Source organism: Herpailurus yagouaroundi, unplaced genomic scaffold (genome assembly GCF_014898765.1).
Source record: "Herpailurus yagouaroundi ecotype Mexico unplaced genomic scaffold, PumYag 161, whole genome shotgun sequence".
In the NCBI taxonomy this organism is placed as follows: Eukaryota; Metazoa; Chordata; class Mammalia; order Carnivora; family Felidae; genus Herpailurus; species Herpailurus yagouaroundi.
In genome coordinates, this window is record NW_024412402.1 from 668,419 (window position 1) to 690,713 (window position 22,295).

Below are 22,295 nucleotides of genomic sequence, written 5' to 3' on the forward strand. Positions count from 1 at the left end.
AAAAGTATTCAAACTAGTAATCAAAGGGGCAAACTAGAAAACAAGATCTCGTTTTTCTCCCCTGAAGGTATCAAAAATATTTTATTTTATTTTATTTTATTATTTTTTTTTTTAAACACAAATCATTACAATGTAATGACTTTTTTTTTTTTCAATGTTTATTTATTTTTGGGACAGAGAGAGACAGAGCATGAACAGGGGAGGGGCAGAGAGAGAGGGAGACACAGAATCGGAAACAGGCTCCAGGCTCCGAGCCATCAGCCCAGAGCCTGACGCGGGGCTCGAACTCACGGACTGCGAGATCGTGACCTGGCTGAAGTTGGACGCCCAACCGACTGCGCCACCCAGGCGCCCCTCAAAAATATTTTAAAACCACAGTACACCATGGTGACGGCAGTAACAAAACTTGCTCTCAAAAGTGCTAGTGATGTTACAAATGGACTCCACCCATTTTCAAAAGCAGTTTGGCACACCGCTTTTCAAGGGAGATAAAAATGTTCACAACTTTTGACCCAATAATTGTTCTTCTAAAAAGTCATCCTAAAAAAAGAAATAGTCCAACATATGGAAAAAGCTAAACAGGATTTAAAAAAAGGGGGGGGGCCTTTTACTGGGGCACCCGCTAAATCTTACAGCAGATTCTCTGTGCTAATGTACCCACCGCGAAGATACACCCTGAGTCAGGTACTGTTACTACACTGCAGATGAGGAAACCTCCTCTCAAAGCACGTAGGTAGTTTGGCTCAAGTAAGATAGTTAAGCGGCAGAGCAGAGATTTAAACCTGGGCATCTCTCACTCCAAAAAGCCGCGTTCTTCCTCCTTGTCACAGTATTTCTCAGGGTAGATTCTCATTACTGTGTTATTTATAACAACTTCACACTGAACATGAGGAACCATCAAGTAACGCAAAGAGCATCATAAAGTCCGGGAACCATGTAAGGCCACACAGCAAAATGGAAATATGAAGCAATACAAATGAGTTATTGAGCTGTACTCATACTCATGACGATATAAACATTACAGGAAAACACTGGAACGATCTTTCTCACAACAAACTGGTTTATTAGGGTGTTAACATTATAGGTAAACACCTTTCCTTCCATCTTCGGAACTGCAGCTACATTATTTTTATTGCTTAGAAAATACAACATTTTTAAAACTACTAAGAAAACAAGCAATTACAGGGAGATCAGACGGGCAGTACACAGTTGAGAGAGCCGGGGAAGAGTCAAAGTCAGTCCAGTACAGTGAAAACAGCACTCGGAACTCGCGAGCTGAAGTCTGGCTCCAGCAGTAACTAGGCGAACAACCTAGGAAAGCCATATGGTATCTCAGAGTTTCTGTTTCCTCATCATAAAAATGCCTACTTCTCAAGGTTCATATGAGAATCAAACAAAATGATGTAAACTAAATATTTCACTAACCACAGCAGGGCTATGCAAATGCTATCATTATTATTATATGGAACAAAGAGTGGACAAAAACTCGCATCCCAGAGTCTAGATACAAAGAGAGATCCTTGTATCCTCAAGGTACATTACTCTGGAGGAAGGCCCACCCACTTTCATGTTGTCACATTTCCTCCAAGATCACACAACACGGCATTGTGTATACTCTGCTTTCCATGTAAGAAATTGAGGGTGAATTCACAGGTTTGCTCCTCACCATTCAACAAACCATTAATAAGCTTCTATCACGTGCCAAGTAGGTGGACAACAAAACAGACACGATTTCAGGGCACCTGGGTAGCTCAGTCGTTAAATGACTGACTCTTTTGATTTGGGCTCAGGTCACGATCTCATGGTTCGTGGGACTGAGTCCCACGTTGGGCTCTGCACTGAAGGCACGGAGCCTGGTTGGGATTCCCTCTCTCCCTCTGTCTCTCCGCCCCCTCCCCCCTCCACATAAATAATTTTTTTTTTAATTTTCTAAATCTCTCTTAGCAGAATGCCACAGAGTACAGACTGTGCAGCTGGACATGAGGCTCCAACACTTGTCCTGACACCATGTAACCATGAGCCTGTCATAGCCTGACTGAGCATTCGGTTTCCCATTTGTAAAATGGAGGGAGTAATGCCAGTCTCCCACATTGTGTGAGAACACACAGCACAGCACTCAGCTCACGGGAGGAACCTGTCAATGTTAACATCCCTTCTGTTCTTTCCTTTATTGGCGTAGTCGACAGTTAAAACACAAAACCAAACCAAACCAGAAACGTGCAGAAGAGGTTTATATAAACATATCTCCAATTCTTCTAATTATAAATAGGTTCCTGGAGTTATTATTATATTTGCAATCCAGACTATTTAAAGCAACCAAGAAAGTCCCTACAATGGATGAGTCAGGCTGAGCTCTGGGTTCATACTGTCTCACCTCTTACTGGTACTATTATAAAGGCAATAAATCTCTTGAAGGTCTCAAGTTTTGCTTACAAAATTTAACTCTGAAAATAGAGACAACAGCTAGTGCTGATGACAGAAATGAACAGTAACCGATGATGTTATAAAAAATGAAAAGCAGTTTATAAAAGTATCTACAAGAGAGCCTAAGCTACTATTTCAAATATGCACTTTAGGGGCCCTGGGTGGCTCAGTCGGTTAATCATCTGACTTTGGCTCAAGTCATGATCTCAAGGTCCATGAGTTCATGAACCTCGCATTGGGCTCTGCGCTGGCAGCTCAGAGCCTAGAGCCTGCTTCAGATTCCGTGTCTCCCCCTCTCCCTGCCCCTCCCCCACTCATGCAGTCTCTCTCTCTCACAAAGATTAATTTTAAAATAATAAATAAATAAATAAATAAATAAATAAATAAAGTGCTTTATTAAGGAAGTATGTACTAATAATATTAATGACTTTTTAAATTCTGAGACTATCCTATGTTTTAATACCTAGAATGAATGTCTCGGGTCACATTTCCTCATGAATGTCAAGAAACATACATATTTTCAGGCTCAAAGTACATTCAAATACATAGGTTGGAGCCTCAGCAGCTTACAAGAGCAGGCTCCCCTATATTGTATATAATTTCATTTCTGGTGTAATGAAAACTGTAAGTCCAACCAGACTTGTAGCTTTCATTCATTCACTGAACCAACACTTACTGAGCCTTCCCGAGAAGTCAGACAGTGCAGGAGGCTCTGGGAATAGCAGACAGGAAGCAACACACGCGGACAGCCACTGATAAAATGAATACGAACAATGGAAGGTAACAGTACTTGTGGCTTCCCCACTCGTCTAAATATATTCTTTCTCGAATAGCTTCAGATTTATGCCTCAGTTTACCAAGAAGTCATTTTTCTCAATTGTAACAGGATAATGTTATCATCATGACTAAGTCAGTGTGGTTGACTTCAACCTAGCTTCTTGGTCACAGATGCTGCCTGACTAGATAAAGTTAAGGGTTATCATCAAGAAAGTGCAAAAGCAGGGGCGCCTGGGTGGCTCAGTCAGTTGAGCATCCGACTTCAGCTCAAGTCATGATCTCGCGGTCTGTGAGTTCGAGCCCCGCATCGGACTCTGTGCTGACAGCTCGGAGCCTGGAGCCTGCTTCAGATTCTGTGTCTCCCTCTCTCTCTGTCTCTCCCCCACTCATGCTCTGTCACTCTCTCCGTCAAAAATAAATAAACATTAAAAAAAAAAAAGAAAGTACAAAAGCAGAGCTCATTGAGAAACATTTTGGACAGTGCCTTAAGATTACAAAATCAGAAATATCACTTTGATTTTTAAGTGGCATATCAAAACCTACTTCTTCAACATGAAAAAACATTAATTCATTCGATCTTTCTCTTTATAAACTAAAACTTCATCCAAACATAATGACAATATACAACTACTAACATTTTATTGTGATGAAAAGCTATGCTTTTATTTCTTAATGCACAAACCTTTCCTCAAGCACAGGAGTAACTTACTTTGTTGACAGAGGTGTGTGATGTCAAGGATGAGGTGCAAACACATTACGCACAATCTGATGTGCTACAGTAGCTCGTGCGCGTAGATGGCTCTCATTCTCCTCGCCTACTGTCCTCACTCTAGTCCTCCCTCCCTAGTTTGAGAAAGGGAAGCTTCAGTCCTCCCAGAGCAGCGCTGATGTATTTATAATAATGCACTAGTGCAGGGAGAACTTTCTACTTCCCAGCATAGGAGGAAAAAAAAGTCGACCTTAGAAAAAGGAAATTACAGCAACTGAAAACAGAAACGCTGGCATAAGAGACAGGTGAGTTCAGATTCTGGGCCTAGCACTGTAACCTCGGTCACATTTTTTAATCTACTTAAGCTTTAGTTTCCTCAACAGTAAGACACCAATAAATAGTAACCTTTATATTTTCCTACTATGAATAAAAGCACACTAGATTTGGCGTCAGAGGCATGGGTTTAAATCCCAGTTATATTCCCTAATTCTACAACATTAGGGAAGAATACAGTCTGTGAGCCTCCGTTTCTTCATTAGTAAAAAACCAGATGAAAATATCTGCTTGACAACCGACAGAATCGGAGAAGATAATTGCAAATGACATATCAGGTAAAGGGTTAGTATCCAAAATCTATAAAGAACTTATCAAACTCAACACCCAAAAAACAAATAATCCAGTGAAGAAATGGGCAAAAGACATGAATAGACACTTTTCCAAAGAAGACATCAAGATGGCTAGCAGACACATGAAAAGATGGTCAACACCACCCATCATCAGGGAAATATAAATCAAAAACACACTGAGATACCACCTCACACATGTCAGAATGGCTAAAATGAACAACTCAGGCAACAACAGAGGCTGATGGGGATGTGTAGAAAGGGAACCCTTTTGCATTGCTGACGGGAATGAAAACTGGTGCAGCCACTCTGGAAAACAGTATTTTCCAGAGTTTTTTTCCTCAAAAAATTAAAAATAGAACTACCCGATGACCCAGCAATTGCACTACTAGGTATTTACCCAAAGGATACAGGAGTGCTGTTTCAACGGGGCACATGCACCCTAATGTTTATAGCAGCACTATCGACAACAGCCAAAATATGGAAAGAGCCCAAATGTCCATCGACAGATAAATGGATAAAGATGTGTTGTGTGTGTGCATGCATGTATGTGTGTGTGTGTGTGTGTGTGTGTGTGTATATACATCTATATACATGTATATTGCTGAGTGATATTCCATTGTGTGTGTATATGTGTATATACATATATATACATATATACGTACATATATATACATACACACACACACACACACACACACACACACACACACACACACAATGGAATATTACTCAGCAATCACAAAGAATGAAATCTTGCCATATGCAACAACGTGGATGGAACTAGAGTATATTATGCTAACTGAAATTAGTCAGAAAAAGACAAATATCATAGGACTTCACTCATGTGGAATTTAAGATGCAAAACAGAGGAACATAAGGGAAGGGAAGCAAAAATAATATAAAAACAGGGCGGGGACAAAACATAAGAGAGTCTTAAATACAGAGAACAAACTGAGGTTAGCTGGAGGGATTGTGGGTGGAGGGATGGGCTAAATTGGCAAAGGGCATTGAGGAGGACACTTGTTGGGATGAGCACTGGGTGTTATATGTAGGGGATGAATCACTGGATTCTACTCCTGAAATCATTACTACACTATATGCTAACTAAACTGGATGTAAGTAAATAAACAAATAAATAAATAAATAAATAACAGGATTTAAAAACCCAGAAAATATCTGCTTTAACTTTCTCATATTTAGGAGGATCAAAGCAAAGAAAATGGCTTCTATAAATATCCTTTCCAGGGGCACCTGGGGTAGCTCAGTTAGGTGTCCAACTCTTGATTTCCGCTCAGGTCATGATCTCATGGCTCATGGGATTGAGTCCCATGTCAGGCTCTACGACGACAGCACAGAGCCTGCTTGGGATTCTCTCTCTCCTGCTCTCTCTCTCTCTCTCTCTGCCCCTCCCCCCACTTGCAAGCTCTTTCTCAGAATAAACATTAAAAAAAATGTAAATATCCTTTCTAACCTGTAAAGAGTTTTACAGATATAAGATAGTATTACTGATAAAATAATCTCAGGAAGCAAAATCTAAGGAAAGGGAAGGGGGAAATTACAAATAATGGCATGCATGCCCGCAAATTCTCGGGGAATAAATAAGAATGAGTGCTCATTAATTTTCCATCTGTTGGTTATAACTTTTCTGTAACGGCCTAATCAACAAACAACATTCTATCATAAGGCAGAAGGTGCTAACAACCCTTACAAATAAAGCAAAAGACAGCCAGAGGCAACAATTACTTGCCATATATAACTCCTTATTGATGCCAAGATACTTTCCGTTTCCACAGCCAACATCAGCCACTAACGAACCACGGGGCAAAGCTTTCAAAAACTCCACCACATGTGGCCAAGGGGTATGTCTTGTGCTGCTGAAGTGCCCAGCAATCTCCTCATAGACTCGGTGGACATACTCTTGCTCCAGTTGTGAGGCTTCTCTTTCGCTCTCTGGAAATGATGGGGGGGTCGCCTTCATCTGGCTGTCACAGACCAAAGGGTAACCTAATGCAAAAATTAAGCAATAAAAACCTTTCATTTTTATCCAAGTGATTCATAAGGTATCATGTTTCCTTAAAAGAACAAGCAAATCAATCCAAATTTGGTGACGGGGGCTAAGCAGGCTCTGATTTATCAGTTTAAAAATAGGTGGTACCTAACAAGTCTAATTATATGTGCAAGGGTCTAACACACACAGAAGGGGAAAAATCCATGTGTGACAGAAATGACTGCAAGTCTGCAGGCCATATAATGCAGGTGCCTATCACCACTCAGGATTAAGGGTCCTCTCATTCAGGAAAGGTTCCTGATGGGCCTGGCCCAAAAAGAAGAAATTTAGCTGAACTAACATGATGTAGGGTTTTTCTCTTGGTGGGCAGAGGAGATAGGACTTCTGGGGCCCTCAGACTCTCAGAAAAACAAGCCCTAGGAGCAAAGTGCATCATTTGGTAATGATCACAGGCATTTAAACGAGCACTCTTTGAAACAGTTTATATGTGTGTTCTCAGTTCTCACAGGAACATCATGAGCTGGTACTATTGCATCCACTTTACAGATGAGGCAACTGAAGCAGAGAACATCAAATAACAATCCTCAAGCAACAAAGATGGCAAGTCATAGAGCCCGAACTGCACCCAGCCAGTGGGAACACCGGAGCCCACATTCTCAGTGACTACAGGTGTCGCCTCCTTCAGTTGAATCAGCAAACTCCAAGGAGAACACCATCAAGTCAAGATGACGAAGGAAATTTAGGATACACTGTTATTCTAATTAACTGAATTCTGAAGTTGTCCTTTGTTCTCTGCAATGATGTCTAATACTCATTTTAAATCCTTGTCTGTTCTCTGCTGTCCTATAATTTCCCTTTATCTTTGGCCAAAGTCCATGATACACATCGTTTTATTCTGGAAAATAAAGGAAAAAGGAGTGGTGTCCCTGGAGAAACCACAGTCAGGACAAAGGAAATAATCAGAAATCGTGAGGCAGCTAAGAATTGGGCTGCAGTGTTCACGGCTTCAGGAATTCTCCCTGCCTATAGTTAGAGGGTGCTGAACCTTGAGCAATGGGGCAGGAGATAGCTCTTCTATGCTAATGTGTGAGGTGGAGCTCTAAACAGTTTATGTGGACGTTTCAGAAAAGGGCAGCCACAGAAAGCCTGAGGGCTCTAAAACGTACATGTGAAAACAGACAGGTTACCTTATCTTGGTCACATCAGAATCCGACACAATATACATTAGAATTATCCTAAACTGATCTTAGGAACATTTTTGTTCTCTTGGAAATTATAAACATCTAAGTTAGCTAAAGGGAGGAGCAACCCTTATCCTTAAAAACCCACACATTTTGACAAAGAGTGTCTAAAAGATGGCCTTGAACGTGAAAATCATCTGTAAACTGAATATACATTCAGAGCTTCTACAATACGCCTTACATTTAATTAATGTCCACAACAAAGAAACATTTGCATAAGAAAACCGGCTTGTCTTTCCAACTAGACTTCAGTTCCTGGAGAACAAGAGCCATGCTTTATTTGTCAGTATCTTATAAAACTACTGGCAGTTTATGGGGTGCCTCTCTGACTTCAGCTCAGGTCAAGATCTCGCGGTCCGTGAGTTCAAGCCCCCCGTCGGGCTCTGTGTTGACAGCTCGGAGCCTGGAGCCTGCTTCCGATTCTGTGTCTCCCTCTCTCTCTGCTCTTCCCCTGCTCATGCTCTCTCCCTTCTTCAAACATAAATAAACATTAAAAAAAATTTTTTTTAATAAAAAATAAATAAATAAATAAATAAAACTACTGGCAGTTTAGACACTCAACAAATACTAAATAAGCTTTTTTTTAACTGATAAAAATTTTGATGTTTTAAGGTAGCAATGACACTTTTAGCAAAAGAAACAAAAATCTGAAGTTTCACTAGATATCAAATATAGCAATTTCAAGTTTTCTAACAGATACTATTTACAAAATGAAAGGGATTTTTATTCACTGGGTCTAAGAAATACAGGTCATGATGTACTTGTATAGATAAGTAGAAATAACATACTCCTGACATGTTTTTGAGCACTTCTTTTATTCCCTTCTAGATTTCCAAACTGATCAAAACACAAACCACTGTTTACCCCCCTAGAGTTACCTACTTACTAAGGAACAATCTGTCATCTCTAACTTCCTCACTGGGTTAATGAGAAGTAATTTAGAAACAAGACAAGCTGTTTCCAATAAAAACTATTTTTGTATAAGTGATATTTTAATGTCCTACAAGTGTGACTCCAATAAATAAAATATTTATTCGGCATCCAACTATGCTCAATTACTATATTTAGGAAAAATAAAGATGAATAAAATGCAGTCCCTGCCTTCAAGGAATATAAACTCTAATGGGGATGGGTTAAGAAAAGTCTACATTAAGTACAACACTAAGCAAAATATGGAAAATACCTTTAGTGAAGTTAAGACCGAGCTCTCCTTGGTTCTAATGGGACTTTAAAAGATTTTTACACTTGATTTACTCCATTGTACAGTGGAACCAAAATTATATACTTACTACAATTACAAGGTGTTTGCCTCACTTTCCTAAATGTAAATGATGTCCTTATTCCCCTCTTGCTTAAAGTTAAGTCTCCAACATCACTGGTGATAATTCCACTTTTGTGACCCTTGGATGCTTGAACAGTATCAAATTTTCTGGGTGTGATTCTAAAAACGACAGTCAAAATAATTTATTTAACACTGCATTCATAAAAGTATTTCAGGTCCTTTTAAAAACAGTAAGGGAACAGAGCAAATTTAGAAGAATTTATTGCAAATATCTACTGGATTTCCTCAATTGTTAAGCATTGTAGAGAAAACAAAAAATAGAAGTCTCTATCTTTTAAAAAGTTATCCTCAGGGTAATCATATTAAAAGAATGTACAACTAACAAATTATTCAAGAGATACAAACAGAGTAACTAATATTTAATTAATACCAATTATGAGAGAAAAAAATAAGGAACAGATGGAGCAAAGAGGAAACAAACAGTAAAAAAAAAAAAACCAAAAACAACAAAAAAACCCCATTTAAATCCAATCAACAATTACGTCAAATGTAAAAGGACTAACATATCCAACTAAACAGAGAATGTCAAACTGGATTAAAAAAATAAAGTCCAACTCTATGTCAATTATAAGAGATGCATACCTTAAAATAAGGACAGATAATGGTTGAAAAGAAAGACTGAAAAACAGGATAGAACAGCACTTTCAACAATAGCCAAATTATGGAAAGAGCCTAAATATCCATCAACTGATGAATGGATAAAGAAATTGTGGTTTATATACACAATGGAATACTACGTGGCGATGAGAAAAAATGAAATATGGCCATTTGCAGCAACAGGGATGGAACTGCAGGGTATTATGCTAAGGGAAGTAAGTCAGGCAGAGAAAGATACCATATGTTCTCACTCATATGTGGATCCTGAGAAACTTAACAGAAGACCATGGAGGGGAAGGGGAAAAAAAAAAAAAGTTAGAGAGGGAGGGAGCCAAAACATAAGAGACTCCTAAAAACTGAGAACAATCTGAGGGTTGATGGGGTGGGGGGGGGGGAGGGAGGGGAGGCTGGGTGACGGGTATTGAAGAGGGCACCTGTTGGGATAAGCATTGGGTGTTGTATGGAAACCAATTTGACAATAAATTTCATATTAAAAAAAAAATTTGTTTTAAATGTCTTTTCCACCCTGAATTATACTGGGGTCTTTGTCAAAAATCAACTGATCTTATATATGTGGATGTATTCTGCCCCAATGGTCTGTCTATACACCAACACTATACTCTTTTGATTATGTAGCTTCAGTAAATTTTAAAAACTGGGTAAAATAAATCCTCCAAAACTGTTCGTCTGTTTCAAGATTGTTTTGATTATTCTAGATCCTTCCTATTTCCTTATAAATTTTAGAATCTGCTCTTCAGTTTATATAAAAAGAGTCTTGGGGCGCCTGGGTGGCGCAGTCGGTTAAGCGTCCGACTTCAGCCAGGTCACGATCTCGCGGTCCGTGAGTTCGAGCCCTGCGTCGGGCTCTGGGCTGATGGCTCAGAGCCTGGAGCCTGTTTCCGATTCTGTGTCTCCCTCTCTCTCTGTCCCTCCCCTGTTCATGCTCTGTCTCTCTCTGTCCCAAAAATAAAAATAAACGTTGAAAAAAAAAAAAAGAGTCTTAAGATTTTAACTGGAATTACACTGAAACATTAGATCAACTTGGGACAACCTCTGAACAATATTAAGTTTCTATCCATGATCATGGCATCTCTATCTCTTCGTTCTTTCTGGTCTTCTTTAATTTCTCTCAGCAGTGTTTCATAATTTTCAGTGTATACGTGTTGCATATCTTTTGTTAAGTTATTCCTAAGACTTAAAACTTTTTTTAAAAAATGTTTATTTATTCATTTTGAGAGAAAGAGTGGAAGCAACCTGAGGGAGGGGCAGAGAGAGAGAATCCCAGGTAGGTTCAGCACTATCAGCACAGAGCCTGATGCGGGACTTGAACCCATGAACTGTGAGATCATGACCTGAGCCAAAATCAAGAGTCAGACACTTAACTGACTGAGCCACTCACGTGCCCCAAGATTTAAATCTGAGGCCAAGTTTTCTGCTTGATTTACCCTAGCAAGTTTATCTCCCTATAGAGGTGGGTTTTACATTCAGAGAGAATGTGCTAAGTCTCAAAGGTCTGAGCAAATTATACAAAAGCATAATTTTATACTTAATGTGTTGATTTCTCTTTACTAATAGCCAGATACGTTTTTTTTCTACACACCTAAAAAAGAGAAAGTTCAACTATATTATTAAAATGGATTTGATCCTGAAGTGAAAATAATGTATTTTAGCTAGTTTTCGTTTTGTCACTGTTCTACTGTTTCTTCAATTTGTTGTTAGAACCAGAATTCTCAAAAGGCAACAAAAGCAAAAATAAACAACTGGGACTACATCAAACTGAAAACCTTCTGCACAGTGAAGGAAACCATCAACAAAATGAAATGGCCAGCTACAGAATGAAAAAAAACATTTCAAATTATATTGGTAAGGGGCTGGTATCTAAAATATATAAACAACTCATACAACTCAATAGCAAAAAAACAGTCCATTTAAAAATGGGCAGAGGATCTGATGAGACATTTTTCCTAAGACATACAGATGGTCAACAGGTACATGACAATGTGTTCAGTATCACTCATCATCAGGGGAATACAAATCAAAACCACAATGAGATATCACCTCAAACCTGTTAGAATGGCTCTTACCAAAAAGATAAGAAATTACAAGTGTCGGCGAGCAGGCAGAGAAAAGAGAACCCATGTACACTGTTGGTTGGAATATAAACTGGTGCAGCCACTGCAGAAAACAGTATGAAGGTCCTCAAAAAATTAAAAGTAGAACTATCCTATGATCCAGCAACTTCACTTCTGGATTTTTTGTTTCCAAAGGAAACAACTTGAAAAGATATCTGCAGTCCATGGTCACTGCAACATTACTTACAACAGCCAAGACTTGGAAACAACCTAAGTGCTCATCAATGAATGAATGAAGAAAACGTGTGTGTGTGTGTGTGTGTGTGTGTGTGTGTAAGGGAGAGGGAAGGGTAATGAAATATTATTCAGCCATAAAAAAGAAAGAAATCTTCCCATTTGCAACAATGTAAATGGACCTTGAGGGTACTATGCTAAGTGAAATAAGTCTGGCAAAGAGAAACAAATCCCATATGATCTCACATATACATGGAATGTAAAACAAAAACAAAGCAAACTTGGAACACGTGGGTAGCTCACTTGGTTAACCATCTGACTCTTGATTTTGGCTCAGGTCATGATCTCACTTGATTGTGAGATCAAGCCCTGCATAGAGGTCTGTGCTGACTGTGCGGAGCCTGCTCAGGATTCTCTCTCTTTCCCTCTATCTCTGCCCCTCCCCCACTCGTGTTCTTTCTTACAATAAATAAATAAACACTGTTAAAAAACCTTAAATGTGGGGCTGTGGGGCTGGTGGGGGCGGGCCAGGGTAGGCAGAGCTGTGCAAAATGGGTGAAAGTGGTCAAAGGTACAAATTTCCAGTTACATAAATAAATCCTGGGCATGCAGTGTATAACATGGTCACTACAGTGAATAACACTGAACCGCATATTTGAAAGTTGCTAACAGTAAATCTTAAAAGTTCTCATCCCAACAAAAAAAGCCTGTAACTACCTGTGGTGATGGATGTTAACCAGACTTACTGTGATGATCATTTCACAACACATACAGATAAAGAATCTTAATGTTGTACACTTGAAACTAACACAATTTATATGTGAATTATATCTCAATTTTAAAAAGAATCAGAATTCCCAGGCTAATATCTTTTTAAACCACATCATAATTAACTAATTTGGGTACTAAAACGAAGTATTTTACAGGTCTTGATGCTATTTTAAAAAGAATTTTATTTCAGGGGCACCTGGGTGGCTCAGTTGGTTAAGCGTCCCACTTCAGCTTAGGTCATGATCTCGTGGTTCTTGCATTCAAGCCCCACATCTGGCTCTGTGCTGACAGCTCAGAACCTGTAGCCTGCTTTGGATTCTGTGTCTCCCTCTCTCTCTGCCCCTCCCCAATTCTCTCTCTGTCTCTCTCTGTCTCAAAAGTAAATAAATATTTTTTAAAAATTTTTAAGGATTCTATTTCATTTTCCAAAAATTAATTTTTGAATCTTGACCTAGTATGCTACAACTTTACTATATTCACGGTTTAGTTCTAACATTTGTTTAGATTTCCTAGGATTTTCCTACATCCACAATCATAAAGAGTTTTACTTCTTCCTTTCAAATCTCAATGATCTTTACATCTTTTTCTCGACCTACTATACTATGTAAAACACCCACTATAATATTCAATAGAGGTAGTGAGAGCAGACATCCCTGCCTTGTTCAGAATCTTAGGAAAAAGCATTCCATATTTCACCATTCGATAAAATGTTAGCTGTGGGTTCCTCACAGAGAGCCTTTATCCGACTGAAGATGTTTCCTTCTTGTCCTAGTTTGCCAAGTTTTTATCATGAATGGATGCTGAATTCTGTCAAATACAATTTCTGTATCAATCAACATGATTAAATATTTTTTTTTCTCCTTTGTCCTTTTAATGTCATGAATTACACGTTTTGGTTTCCAAATGTTAAACCAATCTTGCAATCCAGGGATAAACTCTCTTGGTCATGATGTATTTATATATATATCTCATACAATCGGATTTTCTAATATTTTTTAAGAATGTTTTCTCATCTCTGTTATGACAGATATTGGTCTGTAATTTTCTTTTGTTGTAATGTCCTTGACATGTTTTCGTGTCAGGGTAATGCTGGTCTCATAAAACAAGTTAGGAGAGTGGCTCTTGGAAAACAGCTTGCACTGAAGGCAATTTTTTAGAAGCAAAAGCAAGCAATCATTGCCTGATTTTATATGATTGTTACCCTGATAGCTGAAAATGATTAAAGCTATGGTATTAAATGCAGTCAAGATATTTTAGTACAATGAGTATCTTGAAACTCTTATTAGCAAGTAAATTTCTCTGCTGAGGACTAAGTACTTCTCTGTTATGGCTCTTTTCTTTTTTTTTTTTTTTTTTTTTTAAATATGAAATGTATTGTCAAATTGGTTTCCATACAACACCAGTGCTCATCCCAACAGGTGCCCTCCTCAATGACCATCACCCACTTTCCCCTCCCCTCTACCCCCATCAACCCTCAGTTTATTCTCAGTTTTAAAGAGTCTCTTATGATTTGCCTCTCTCCTTCTCTAACTTTTTTTTCCCCTTCCCCTCCCCCATGGTCTCCTGTTAAGTTTCTCAGGATCCACATAAGAGTGAAAACATATGGTGTCTGTCTTTCTCTGTGTGACTTATTTCACTTAGCATAACACTCTCCAGTTCTATCCAGTTATGGCTCTTTTAAGTCAATTACTTCACTTGCCTACAATTAAAGCTTAGACAAAGGCCAAGCAATACTTAACTGCTTTTCTGAGATTTTCCGCAATGGGTAATCCATAGGTTAAGAATAATGAATTCTTGGGGCTTTTGGGTGGCTCAGTCAGTTAAGCATCTGACTTCGGCTCAGGTCATGATCTTGCCGTTCACAGGCTCAAGCCCCGCATCAGACTCTGTGCTGACAGCTCAGAGCCTGAAGCCTGCTTCAGATTCTGTGTTTTCCTCCTCTCTGGCTCTCTCCTGCTTACATTCTGTCTGTCCCTCTCTCAAAAATAAATAAACATTTAAAAAAAATTTTTTTTAAAGAATGAATTCTTTAAACAGTACTGAACATCCTTTTTTTCCTTCTGTACTCAAATTATAATCTAGTTGAAAAAAATCTTTAAAAAGATAAAAACATTTTTTAGATTTAAATAATAGTTCAATAGAAGAGACATCTCAAGGATCAAACAATCTCTAGGAGTTTAAGGGAGAAATTATTTCAGGCTAATGTACCCAGAAGTTTTATAAATCATAAAGGAAGTCAAGGTTGAGCTTTACTGTAAAAACAAAGGAAAGGAAGCTTACTGCACTGAGGGCTGGCGCAAGTGGAAAGGCTAGAGGGTACAGAGGGCACCATATAAATTCGGAGGAAAGAGAGCAATCAAGTCCAGCTGGACCATCATGGTTAAGGGCACAGATCCTGAAGCCAGACTGCCTGGCTTCTCATCTTGGCTCTGACACTTAATGGTTCTATGACTCTGTACAAGTTCCATAACCTCTTTATGTTCCAATTTCCTTTAAAAATGGGACAAAGCATGGAACAAACTTTCCACTGTGACAGGATGAGTTAAGTCAGCAAACTGTGTGAAACTCTAAGCACAAGGGCCACCACAAACAAAACGCTCCAAAAGTAATTTAAAAGAAGAATCAAAGAAATGTATAAATAAGGGCCTCCCCAGGCAGTCAAATACCCTCATGGAGTGAAGCAGGTGGGCTTGTTTAGAAATGTGTCATTTGATGGGGCGCCTGGGTGGCTCAGTCGGTTGAGCGTCCGACTTCAGCTCAGGTCAGGATCTCACAGTCCGTGAGTTCGAGCCCCACGTCAGGCTCTGTGCTGACAGCTCAGAGCCTGGAGCCTGCTTCGGATTCTGTGTCTCCCTCTCTCTCTGACCCTCCCCTGTTCATGTTCTCTGTCTGTCTCAAAAATAAATAAACATTAAAAACAATAATAGAAAGAAACGCGTCCTTTGCCGTTAAACACATTGGAATCGTTTCATTTCAAAACAACAAAGTCTTCTCTTCCACCCATTCTAGCTTTCCATTCTCTACTTGTAACACAGACAAGATCTATTTAGTTTTCAGGTGACTCTGTCACAAGATAAACACAACAGTGCAAGCACAGTGGTAAGTGACAGGTGATGCTCAGCCTCAGTGTGGGGAACCACAGAACCAGGCAGGAACTGCAGAGAACTTGAGAACGTCCGCCTCATCTAAAGAAGGCCACTGACTTAATAAAACCACGGCCAAGGGCTGCTAGGGCCCATTGTTGTCACATTTCCCAATTTTCTTTTTTTTTTTTTAATGTTTATTCATTTTTGAGAGACAGAGAGAGACAAAGCATGTGTGGGGGCAGAGAGAGGGAGACACAGAAATCCAAAGCAGGCTCCAGGCTCCGAGCTGTCAGCACAGAGCCCGATGCTGGGCTCAAACCCATGAACTGTGAGATCATGACCTGAGCTGAAGTTGGATGCCCAACTGACTGAGCCACCCAGGCGCCTCACATTTCCCAATTTTCAAAGGACGCTGAAGACTCAGATTTTTATGTGAAAGCACCTGATTTTCTTACGTACACTATTTTTTAACATGCTACCACACATAACCACCACTACCCCAGCCAAAGAGAACACGCCTGACCACTGTATCTGACCCACGTGCTGCCCATCTGCCGTAAAGAGCATGGTGACTAGAATAGGAAACCTGAACTAGATCAAATTAAGAATCTGTAAGTAACATTTTAGGGCAGACATAACTGCCCTCTGGTCAATCTTGCAGAGATAACTCCTCTTAACAACGAACAGCACAATATACTTTGGATGAGAAAATAATGTGATCAAAATGATGTTTAGGAGAATTAATCTGTACCATCACCCAGCATAGATTAAAATATGTTTATAACACAGGCTTATGAAAAGTCATTTTTCATTTTGTATTTGCTGAAATACCATTGCTCTTAAGTTTAAATGTTACCAACAGTAAAAATGCTTAAACCTAAAAAAAAGAAAATGTGAATATTCTCAAAATTCTAGGAATACTTGAAGCCATTGGATCACCTCACCTTTTTCATTTACTGTAAGTGAAAATATTTTAGATGGCCATGAAAAGAAAATCAGGTAAATTTAAGCCTCACTGCACAAAATCAGGCCATCCGTTTTTATGGTTCACATTCAAGACAGGTTACAAATTCATTTACATGTTCATTTCCTTGAATTCTTATAAAAATGAATCAGTTAAAATCTTCAAGCAGGACATTATTAGTAAGTGAAGAACTCAGCAGTATTTTAAGTAGAATATAAGTAAATTTTAATGGCATGATGTCTCCCTTTTCAAGACTAAAGATATATTCTTATCAAAAGTGCATAAACCCATTTCTTTGAGATTAGATTCAGTTAAACAAACTCAAAGTGAGGGACATTCTAGAAAACAACTGGCCCCTTAAATATGCCAAAATTATGAAACACAGGGAAGTTGAGGAACTGTTTCAAATTAAAGAAGACTAAAGAGAACTGACAAGTTAGCATGTCATAGGCAGAGTCCCAGATCAGAGGGGAAAGACACTGTGAACTCACAGACGGATCCCAGATCAGAGCCCAATTTTAGAAAGAGCCCAATTTTAGAAAGAATCCTGCTGAGTCAGTTTAACCAGAATCGCCCACTCTAGATATCTGATTGTCCTCAATAACCAAACATATTCCTCACTCCCCAACTGGCACCCCCAGGTGACCTCTGATCTGCAAGCATCCTATGTGGATTTAGCCAGAAGTGCCCCCACCCCCGGCCTCCCGCTCTCGCCCCATCGCTGATGTTTCCTCTTCGTAATTTTCCCTCTACTGACACTGCCCCACCCCCACCCCAGCTCCTTGCCTATCAATCCTGACTTTTCCTTGTTGTATTTGGAATCCGGGCAAGTTCTATACTGTGGTCCCTTTTCTCCTACTGCAACAGTTTGAGTAAAATCTGGTTTTGCTACTTTAACTACTGGCAGTCTTGGACAGGACTGAACTATGAAGTACAACCAGCAAAATCTGTAGATGGTTTGTATAAGACTGTGTTAAGAGTATTTTTATCAATGTTGAGTTTTCTGAATTTGAGTTGCACAGCAGCCTTCTATCATAGGGTTTGGCAAACTTTTTCTGTAACAGGATCAAATAGCCAATATTTGAGGCATAGAGGGCCATGTACAGTTTCTGTGACATATTCTCTGTTGCTTTTGTTTCTTACAACCCTTTAAAAATGTAAAAACCAAAATAATAATCACAATCATAATAATCCTAAATTTAAAAAAAATAAAAATAAAAATGTAAAAACCATTCTTGGCTCAAGAGCTGCACAGAACAGGCTATGGGCTAAATCTGGCCAACAAGCCATAGGTTGCCAACCCCTGATATAATAAATACACTTGCTCTTAGGAAAACTGCAATGAGGCATGGAAGAGTAAAGGATCATAATGTCTGCAACTTGTTCTCGAATGACTCAGCAATAACAATAATAATAATGATAATAGGTACGAGAGAAATAAAACACACGGTAAAATGTTCACCAATGGTAAATCTAGGTGAAAGGTGAGGGGAGTTCATTATACCATGCTAGCAACTTTCCATTAAACTTGACTTTTATCAGAATAAAAGGGTAAGATCTACCAAAAAAGGGGCATAGGTGTCTCTGGGGATTTAAACCTGGACACCTCAATGTGCAGACATGGGGCCTGGTTCTAGCAGCTCAAGCAGGAGAGAATGAGAACTGCCACAAAGGAAGAGGTATTCTGTCATCAAGGTCACTTCAGCACATACCCATGCGTCCAGAGGTATCTAGATTCTCCGGTCATCACCAGCAAACTCCGACGAGGCAACATAACGGGCACCGTGATGCCGTCTGGGTGCTTAAAGTCCATGACAACCTTGAAGGAAAGACAAAAGCATAAAGATGAATCAAAAATGTCATGTACTCCAAGGGTAAGAATGATTAATTGATTCTGGCTTTCCAGGTTAACAGGGATTCAGACATGATAATGCTTACAGAAGAGTATAGCACGGTGGTCTTCAAACTTCTGTGCACATAAAAATCAACTGGACAGCTAAAAAACACCCTTCATCCATAGGCTGAAACTTAGCAGGTCTAGGATGAGGCCCAGGAATCTGCATTTCTAACAATCACCCCAGGAAATTATGATGCAGGTGGTCTGAGGACCATACATACAATGCAAAACACGAAGGCAGTGGTCAAATGCTAGGACTGGGGGCTGAAACATTCATATCCTGACTCTTCCATTTACTTGCTATATGACCCAGGACAAGTCAGTTAACCCCTCCATGCCTCAGTCCTTATAGGACTGTTACATGAATTAAATATATAATGGACATAAAAGACACTATCTGGCACATAATATAAAAATTCTATAATATAATTATACACAGGATATTAATAATTAATAACACCCCCCCCAACAACTGAAGGCTAATTTATAGGAGACAAGTGAAGAACACAGGAACATTTTCAGTAACTCTTTCTAAGTTGTGCTCAAATATTATTATGAATAACAACCTATTAAGATACAACACCAGGAAACTATTTGTCCTCAGGAACCCAAATGCCAAAGGGTTCAGTCTAAACATAGCAGCAGCTGACAAAGGTGACTTTAAAAGGCACACCACGGGGCTAAAAAATATTTTTAAGTGAACAATTCAATCCACTTGAAAATAAATATGACAACGAAGTATCAGCAGGATGAACGGAACTTAGCAAAGCATCTTTGTTAAAGGTGAACTTTTAGTACAGTACCTCGCATAACAACTGTTACCGACTATCATCGGTTCAAAGTAGACAACAGACATGAAAATTCCTCGTAAACTACAAAGATTTATAAAGACCCAAGGTGCTTTTCTCCCTTTTGCATCTGTCCTGGGAAATAGGGAAAATAAAGCGAACTGACAATTTCATTTTCTAACAATTATCTGTTCCAAATGATCACTTTTGAAATTTCAAAAAACCATGCTCTAAAAATATTCTATTTATAAACACTGCAGATGAATTCTTCAGTTGTAGGGTGAAGTATAATGATACCTGCAACTTTCCAAAATGTATACATAAGACAATGGACTGATAAAAGAATGGATAGATGGACAACTATTCGATAAAGCAAAAATGTTAAAAACTGGAGAATCTAGGTGGTACATATATAGGTATTTGCTATACAATTCATTCTATTTTCCTATATGAAAATTTTCATACTAAAAAGTTGAGGGAAAGGGAGAAAAACCCACTCTGACCCATTTTTAAACCAACACATGAAGGTTTCAATCTTCTGAAGAAAAACTAAGGTCCATGTAGAGGACAGAATGACAAGCAGATTTATTAATTTTTTTTTATCAGAGAAAATCATTTGTGGCTTAAGGAAATGAAAACTGCTGACAAGAAACTATTCTGAGAGACGAGACTCCCATTTATTCCTTAGATGAATATTTATTTTTCACTGTGTGAGCTTTCAAAGGCCACAATGGTAAGTGAGAAACATGTCCTTGCCTGCCCAGAGGTTACAGTTCCTGGCTAATTAACACTCAACATTTGTTACAAATCTACAGTGCCTATTTACTTGTAAAATGCAAACACATTTCCTTCCATCAACAGAGAGTAATGATCTTAAAATTCGGAAATCTCAGTTTAGACAAATGATCAGAACTAACAAGTATGAACTTGATGCTAATTATTTGGGAAATATTTGTCCTGAATACAGAAGCCAAGTTTCAAGGAAGAAAAACACACTACCAAATAAGTCAAATTTTACGGGAATTAGGTTAGAATATACATAATACTTATTATTATTTTTGATGATAATCATTATTAGTTTGCTAGACAGGCTCACAGAACTCAGGAAAACAGTTCACTGTTTACCAGTTGATTATAAAATGATATTATAAAGGATCCAGATGAACATCCAGATGGAAGAGACGTGCAGGGCCGTGTGTGTGTGGGAAGGGGCACACAGCTTCCATACCCTCTCTACTGTGCCCTTCTTCCAGCACCTCTGCATGTTCATCGGCCCGGAAGCTCTGTGACCCTCCGACTATTGGGATTTTTACGGAGGCCTCATCATGTAGGCATGACCAGTTACTAACTCTATGTCCAGCCCCTCTCGCCTCTGGAAAACAGGGAACGGGACTGAAAATTCCAAGCTTCTGACCTTGGCTTGGTCTTTCTGGTGAGCAGCCACCATCCAGGAGCCCACGAGGAGTCATCTCACTAGGACAAGACACTGCCATCCCCCAGGGAATTCCAAAGGCCTTAGGAAGTCTGTGTCAGGAACCCGGGTGAGTTACCAAATATTAGAACAAAAAATGCTCCTAGTACTCTTCTTATTTAGGAAATTTATAAGTGTTTTTGGAGTTCTGTGCCAGGAACTGGGGACACAGACTAATATACCTGTTTTCTATTACCTCACAGGTATACAATGTGAGAGTTTGTTTTTTTTTTTAATTTAAGAAAGTAATTTTTATTTATAAAATTAAAAGAAAATAAATTTTTCTTAAAACAGTCTATCATAAAAGACTGTCATTATCATCATATTTATTTAAAGTATCTGTATCTTAACTAAACAAGGCTTGTTAAGACTAAAAAAGAAAAAAACTTTTTAAAAAATTCACAAAGGATTCACAATCAATAACGCTCCCTGCAACTGCTGAATCATTCTGCCAATGTGACAGCTTTGCTCCACAGGAGCTTTTTCCAATTATTCTTTTTGGTTTTACCTATTTTCCTTATTTTCCGAGATGGCAGAGTCAATAAAGATCAAGGTCCCAGCAAGCTCATGGGGCATGATGGAGAATAATGTTCAGTTCAAAGCAAGCAAACAAAAAATCCTAGACTTTCTGATCTTATAAAACCTTTACGCATTCAAAGTACACTAGAAGTGAAAACCCCAGACACAGCCATCACTCTATCCTCAAGGAAAGATGACTCATGACAGAAAAGTACATGAATAAATAGATCTCCGTGTCGGCTAAACAGGAAAATGAAGAGTACATTGCTACTGGGAGCATTTCCAAGAAAGAAGACAAACTTAATGTGGATCCTTACTGGTTAGAAAATTGGGTTGAGATCATGAACATTCTGAAACCCTGAACGGCATATGCACGAGAGACAATATGATGTAAAGCATGACATGTGAGTCACAGAGAACGATGAAGACTGATAGGGTGGAAGTCACTATGTTTGACTGAAGAAAATATCCCACAGCTGAGAATGTAGCAGGAGCTAGAGAAGTCCACCTGTTCCCCATTTCCTGCCAAATATAAATCTTCTGTAATTGCACTGACGTTTTCATTGGATTCAAATGAAGCAAGAATTTGCTTATTTTAAATGGCAAACAAGGGGGCTCCTGGGAGGCTCAGCTGGTGAAGCGTCCGACTCTTGGGTTCAGCTGAGGTCAAGATCTCATGGTTTGTGAGTTCAAGCCCCACATCGGGCTCTGAAATGACACCGTGAAGCCTGCTGAGGATTCTCTTTCCCTATGTGTCTGCCCACTCAAT

The 22,295-nt window shown here is 39.0% G+C and overlaps 1 protein-coding gene across 14 annotated transcripts in view; it reads right to left on the reverse strand.

Moving 5' to 3' along the window:
- The window catches only part of ALKBH8 (alkB homolog 8, tRNA methyltransferase), a 77,506-nt gene that overhangs the window by 6,865 nt on the left and 48,346 nt on the right, over positions 1–22,295 (reverse strand). For all 14 annotated transcript variants that reach the window (XM_040482865.1, XM_040482864.1, XM_040482862.1 and 11 more), the window contains 3 exons: positions 18,564–18,670; positions 9,075–9,226; positions 6,284–6,540 (listed from right to left, as the gene is read on the reverse strand). In XM_040482865.1, coding sequence (XP_040338799.1) covers positions 6,284–6,540; positions 9,075–9,226; positions 18,564–18,670 — 516 coding nt within the window. The remainder of the gene's footprint in view (positions 1–6,283; positions 6,541–9,074; positions 9,227–18,563; positions 18,671–22,295) is intronic.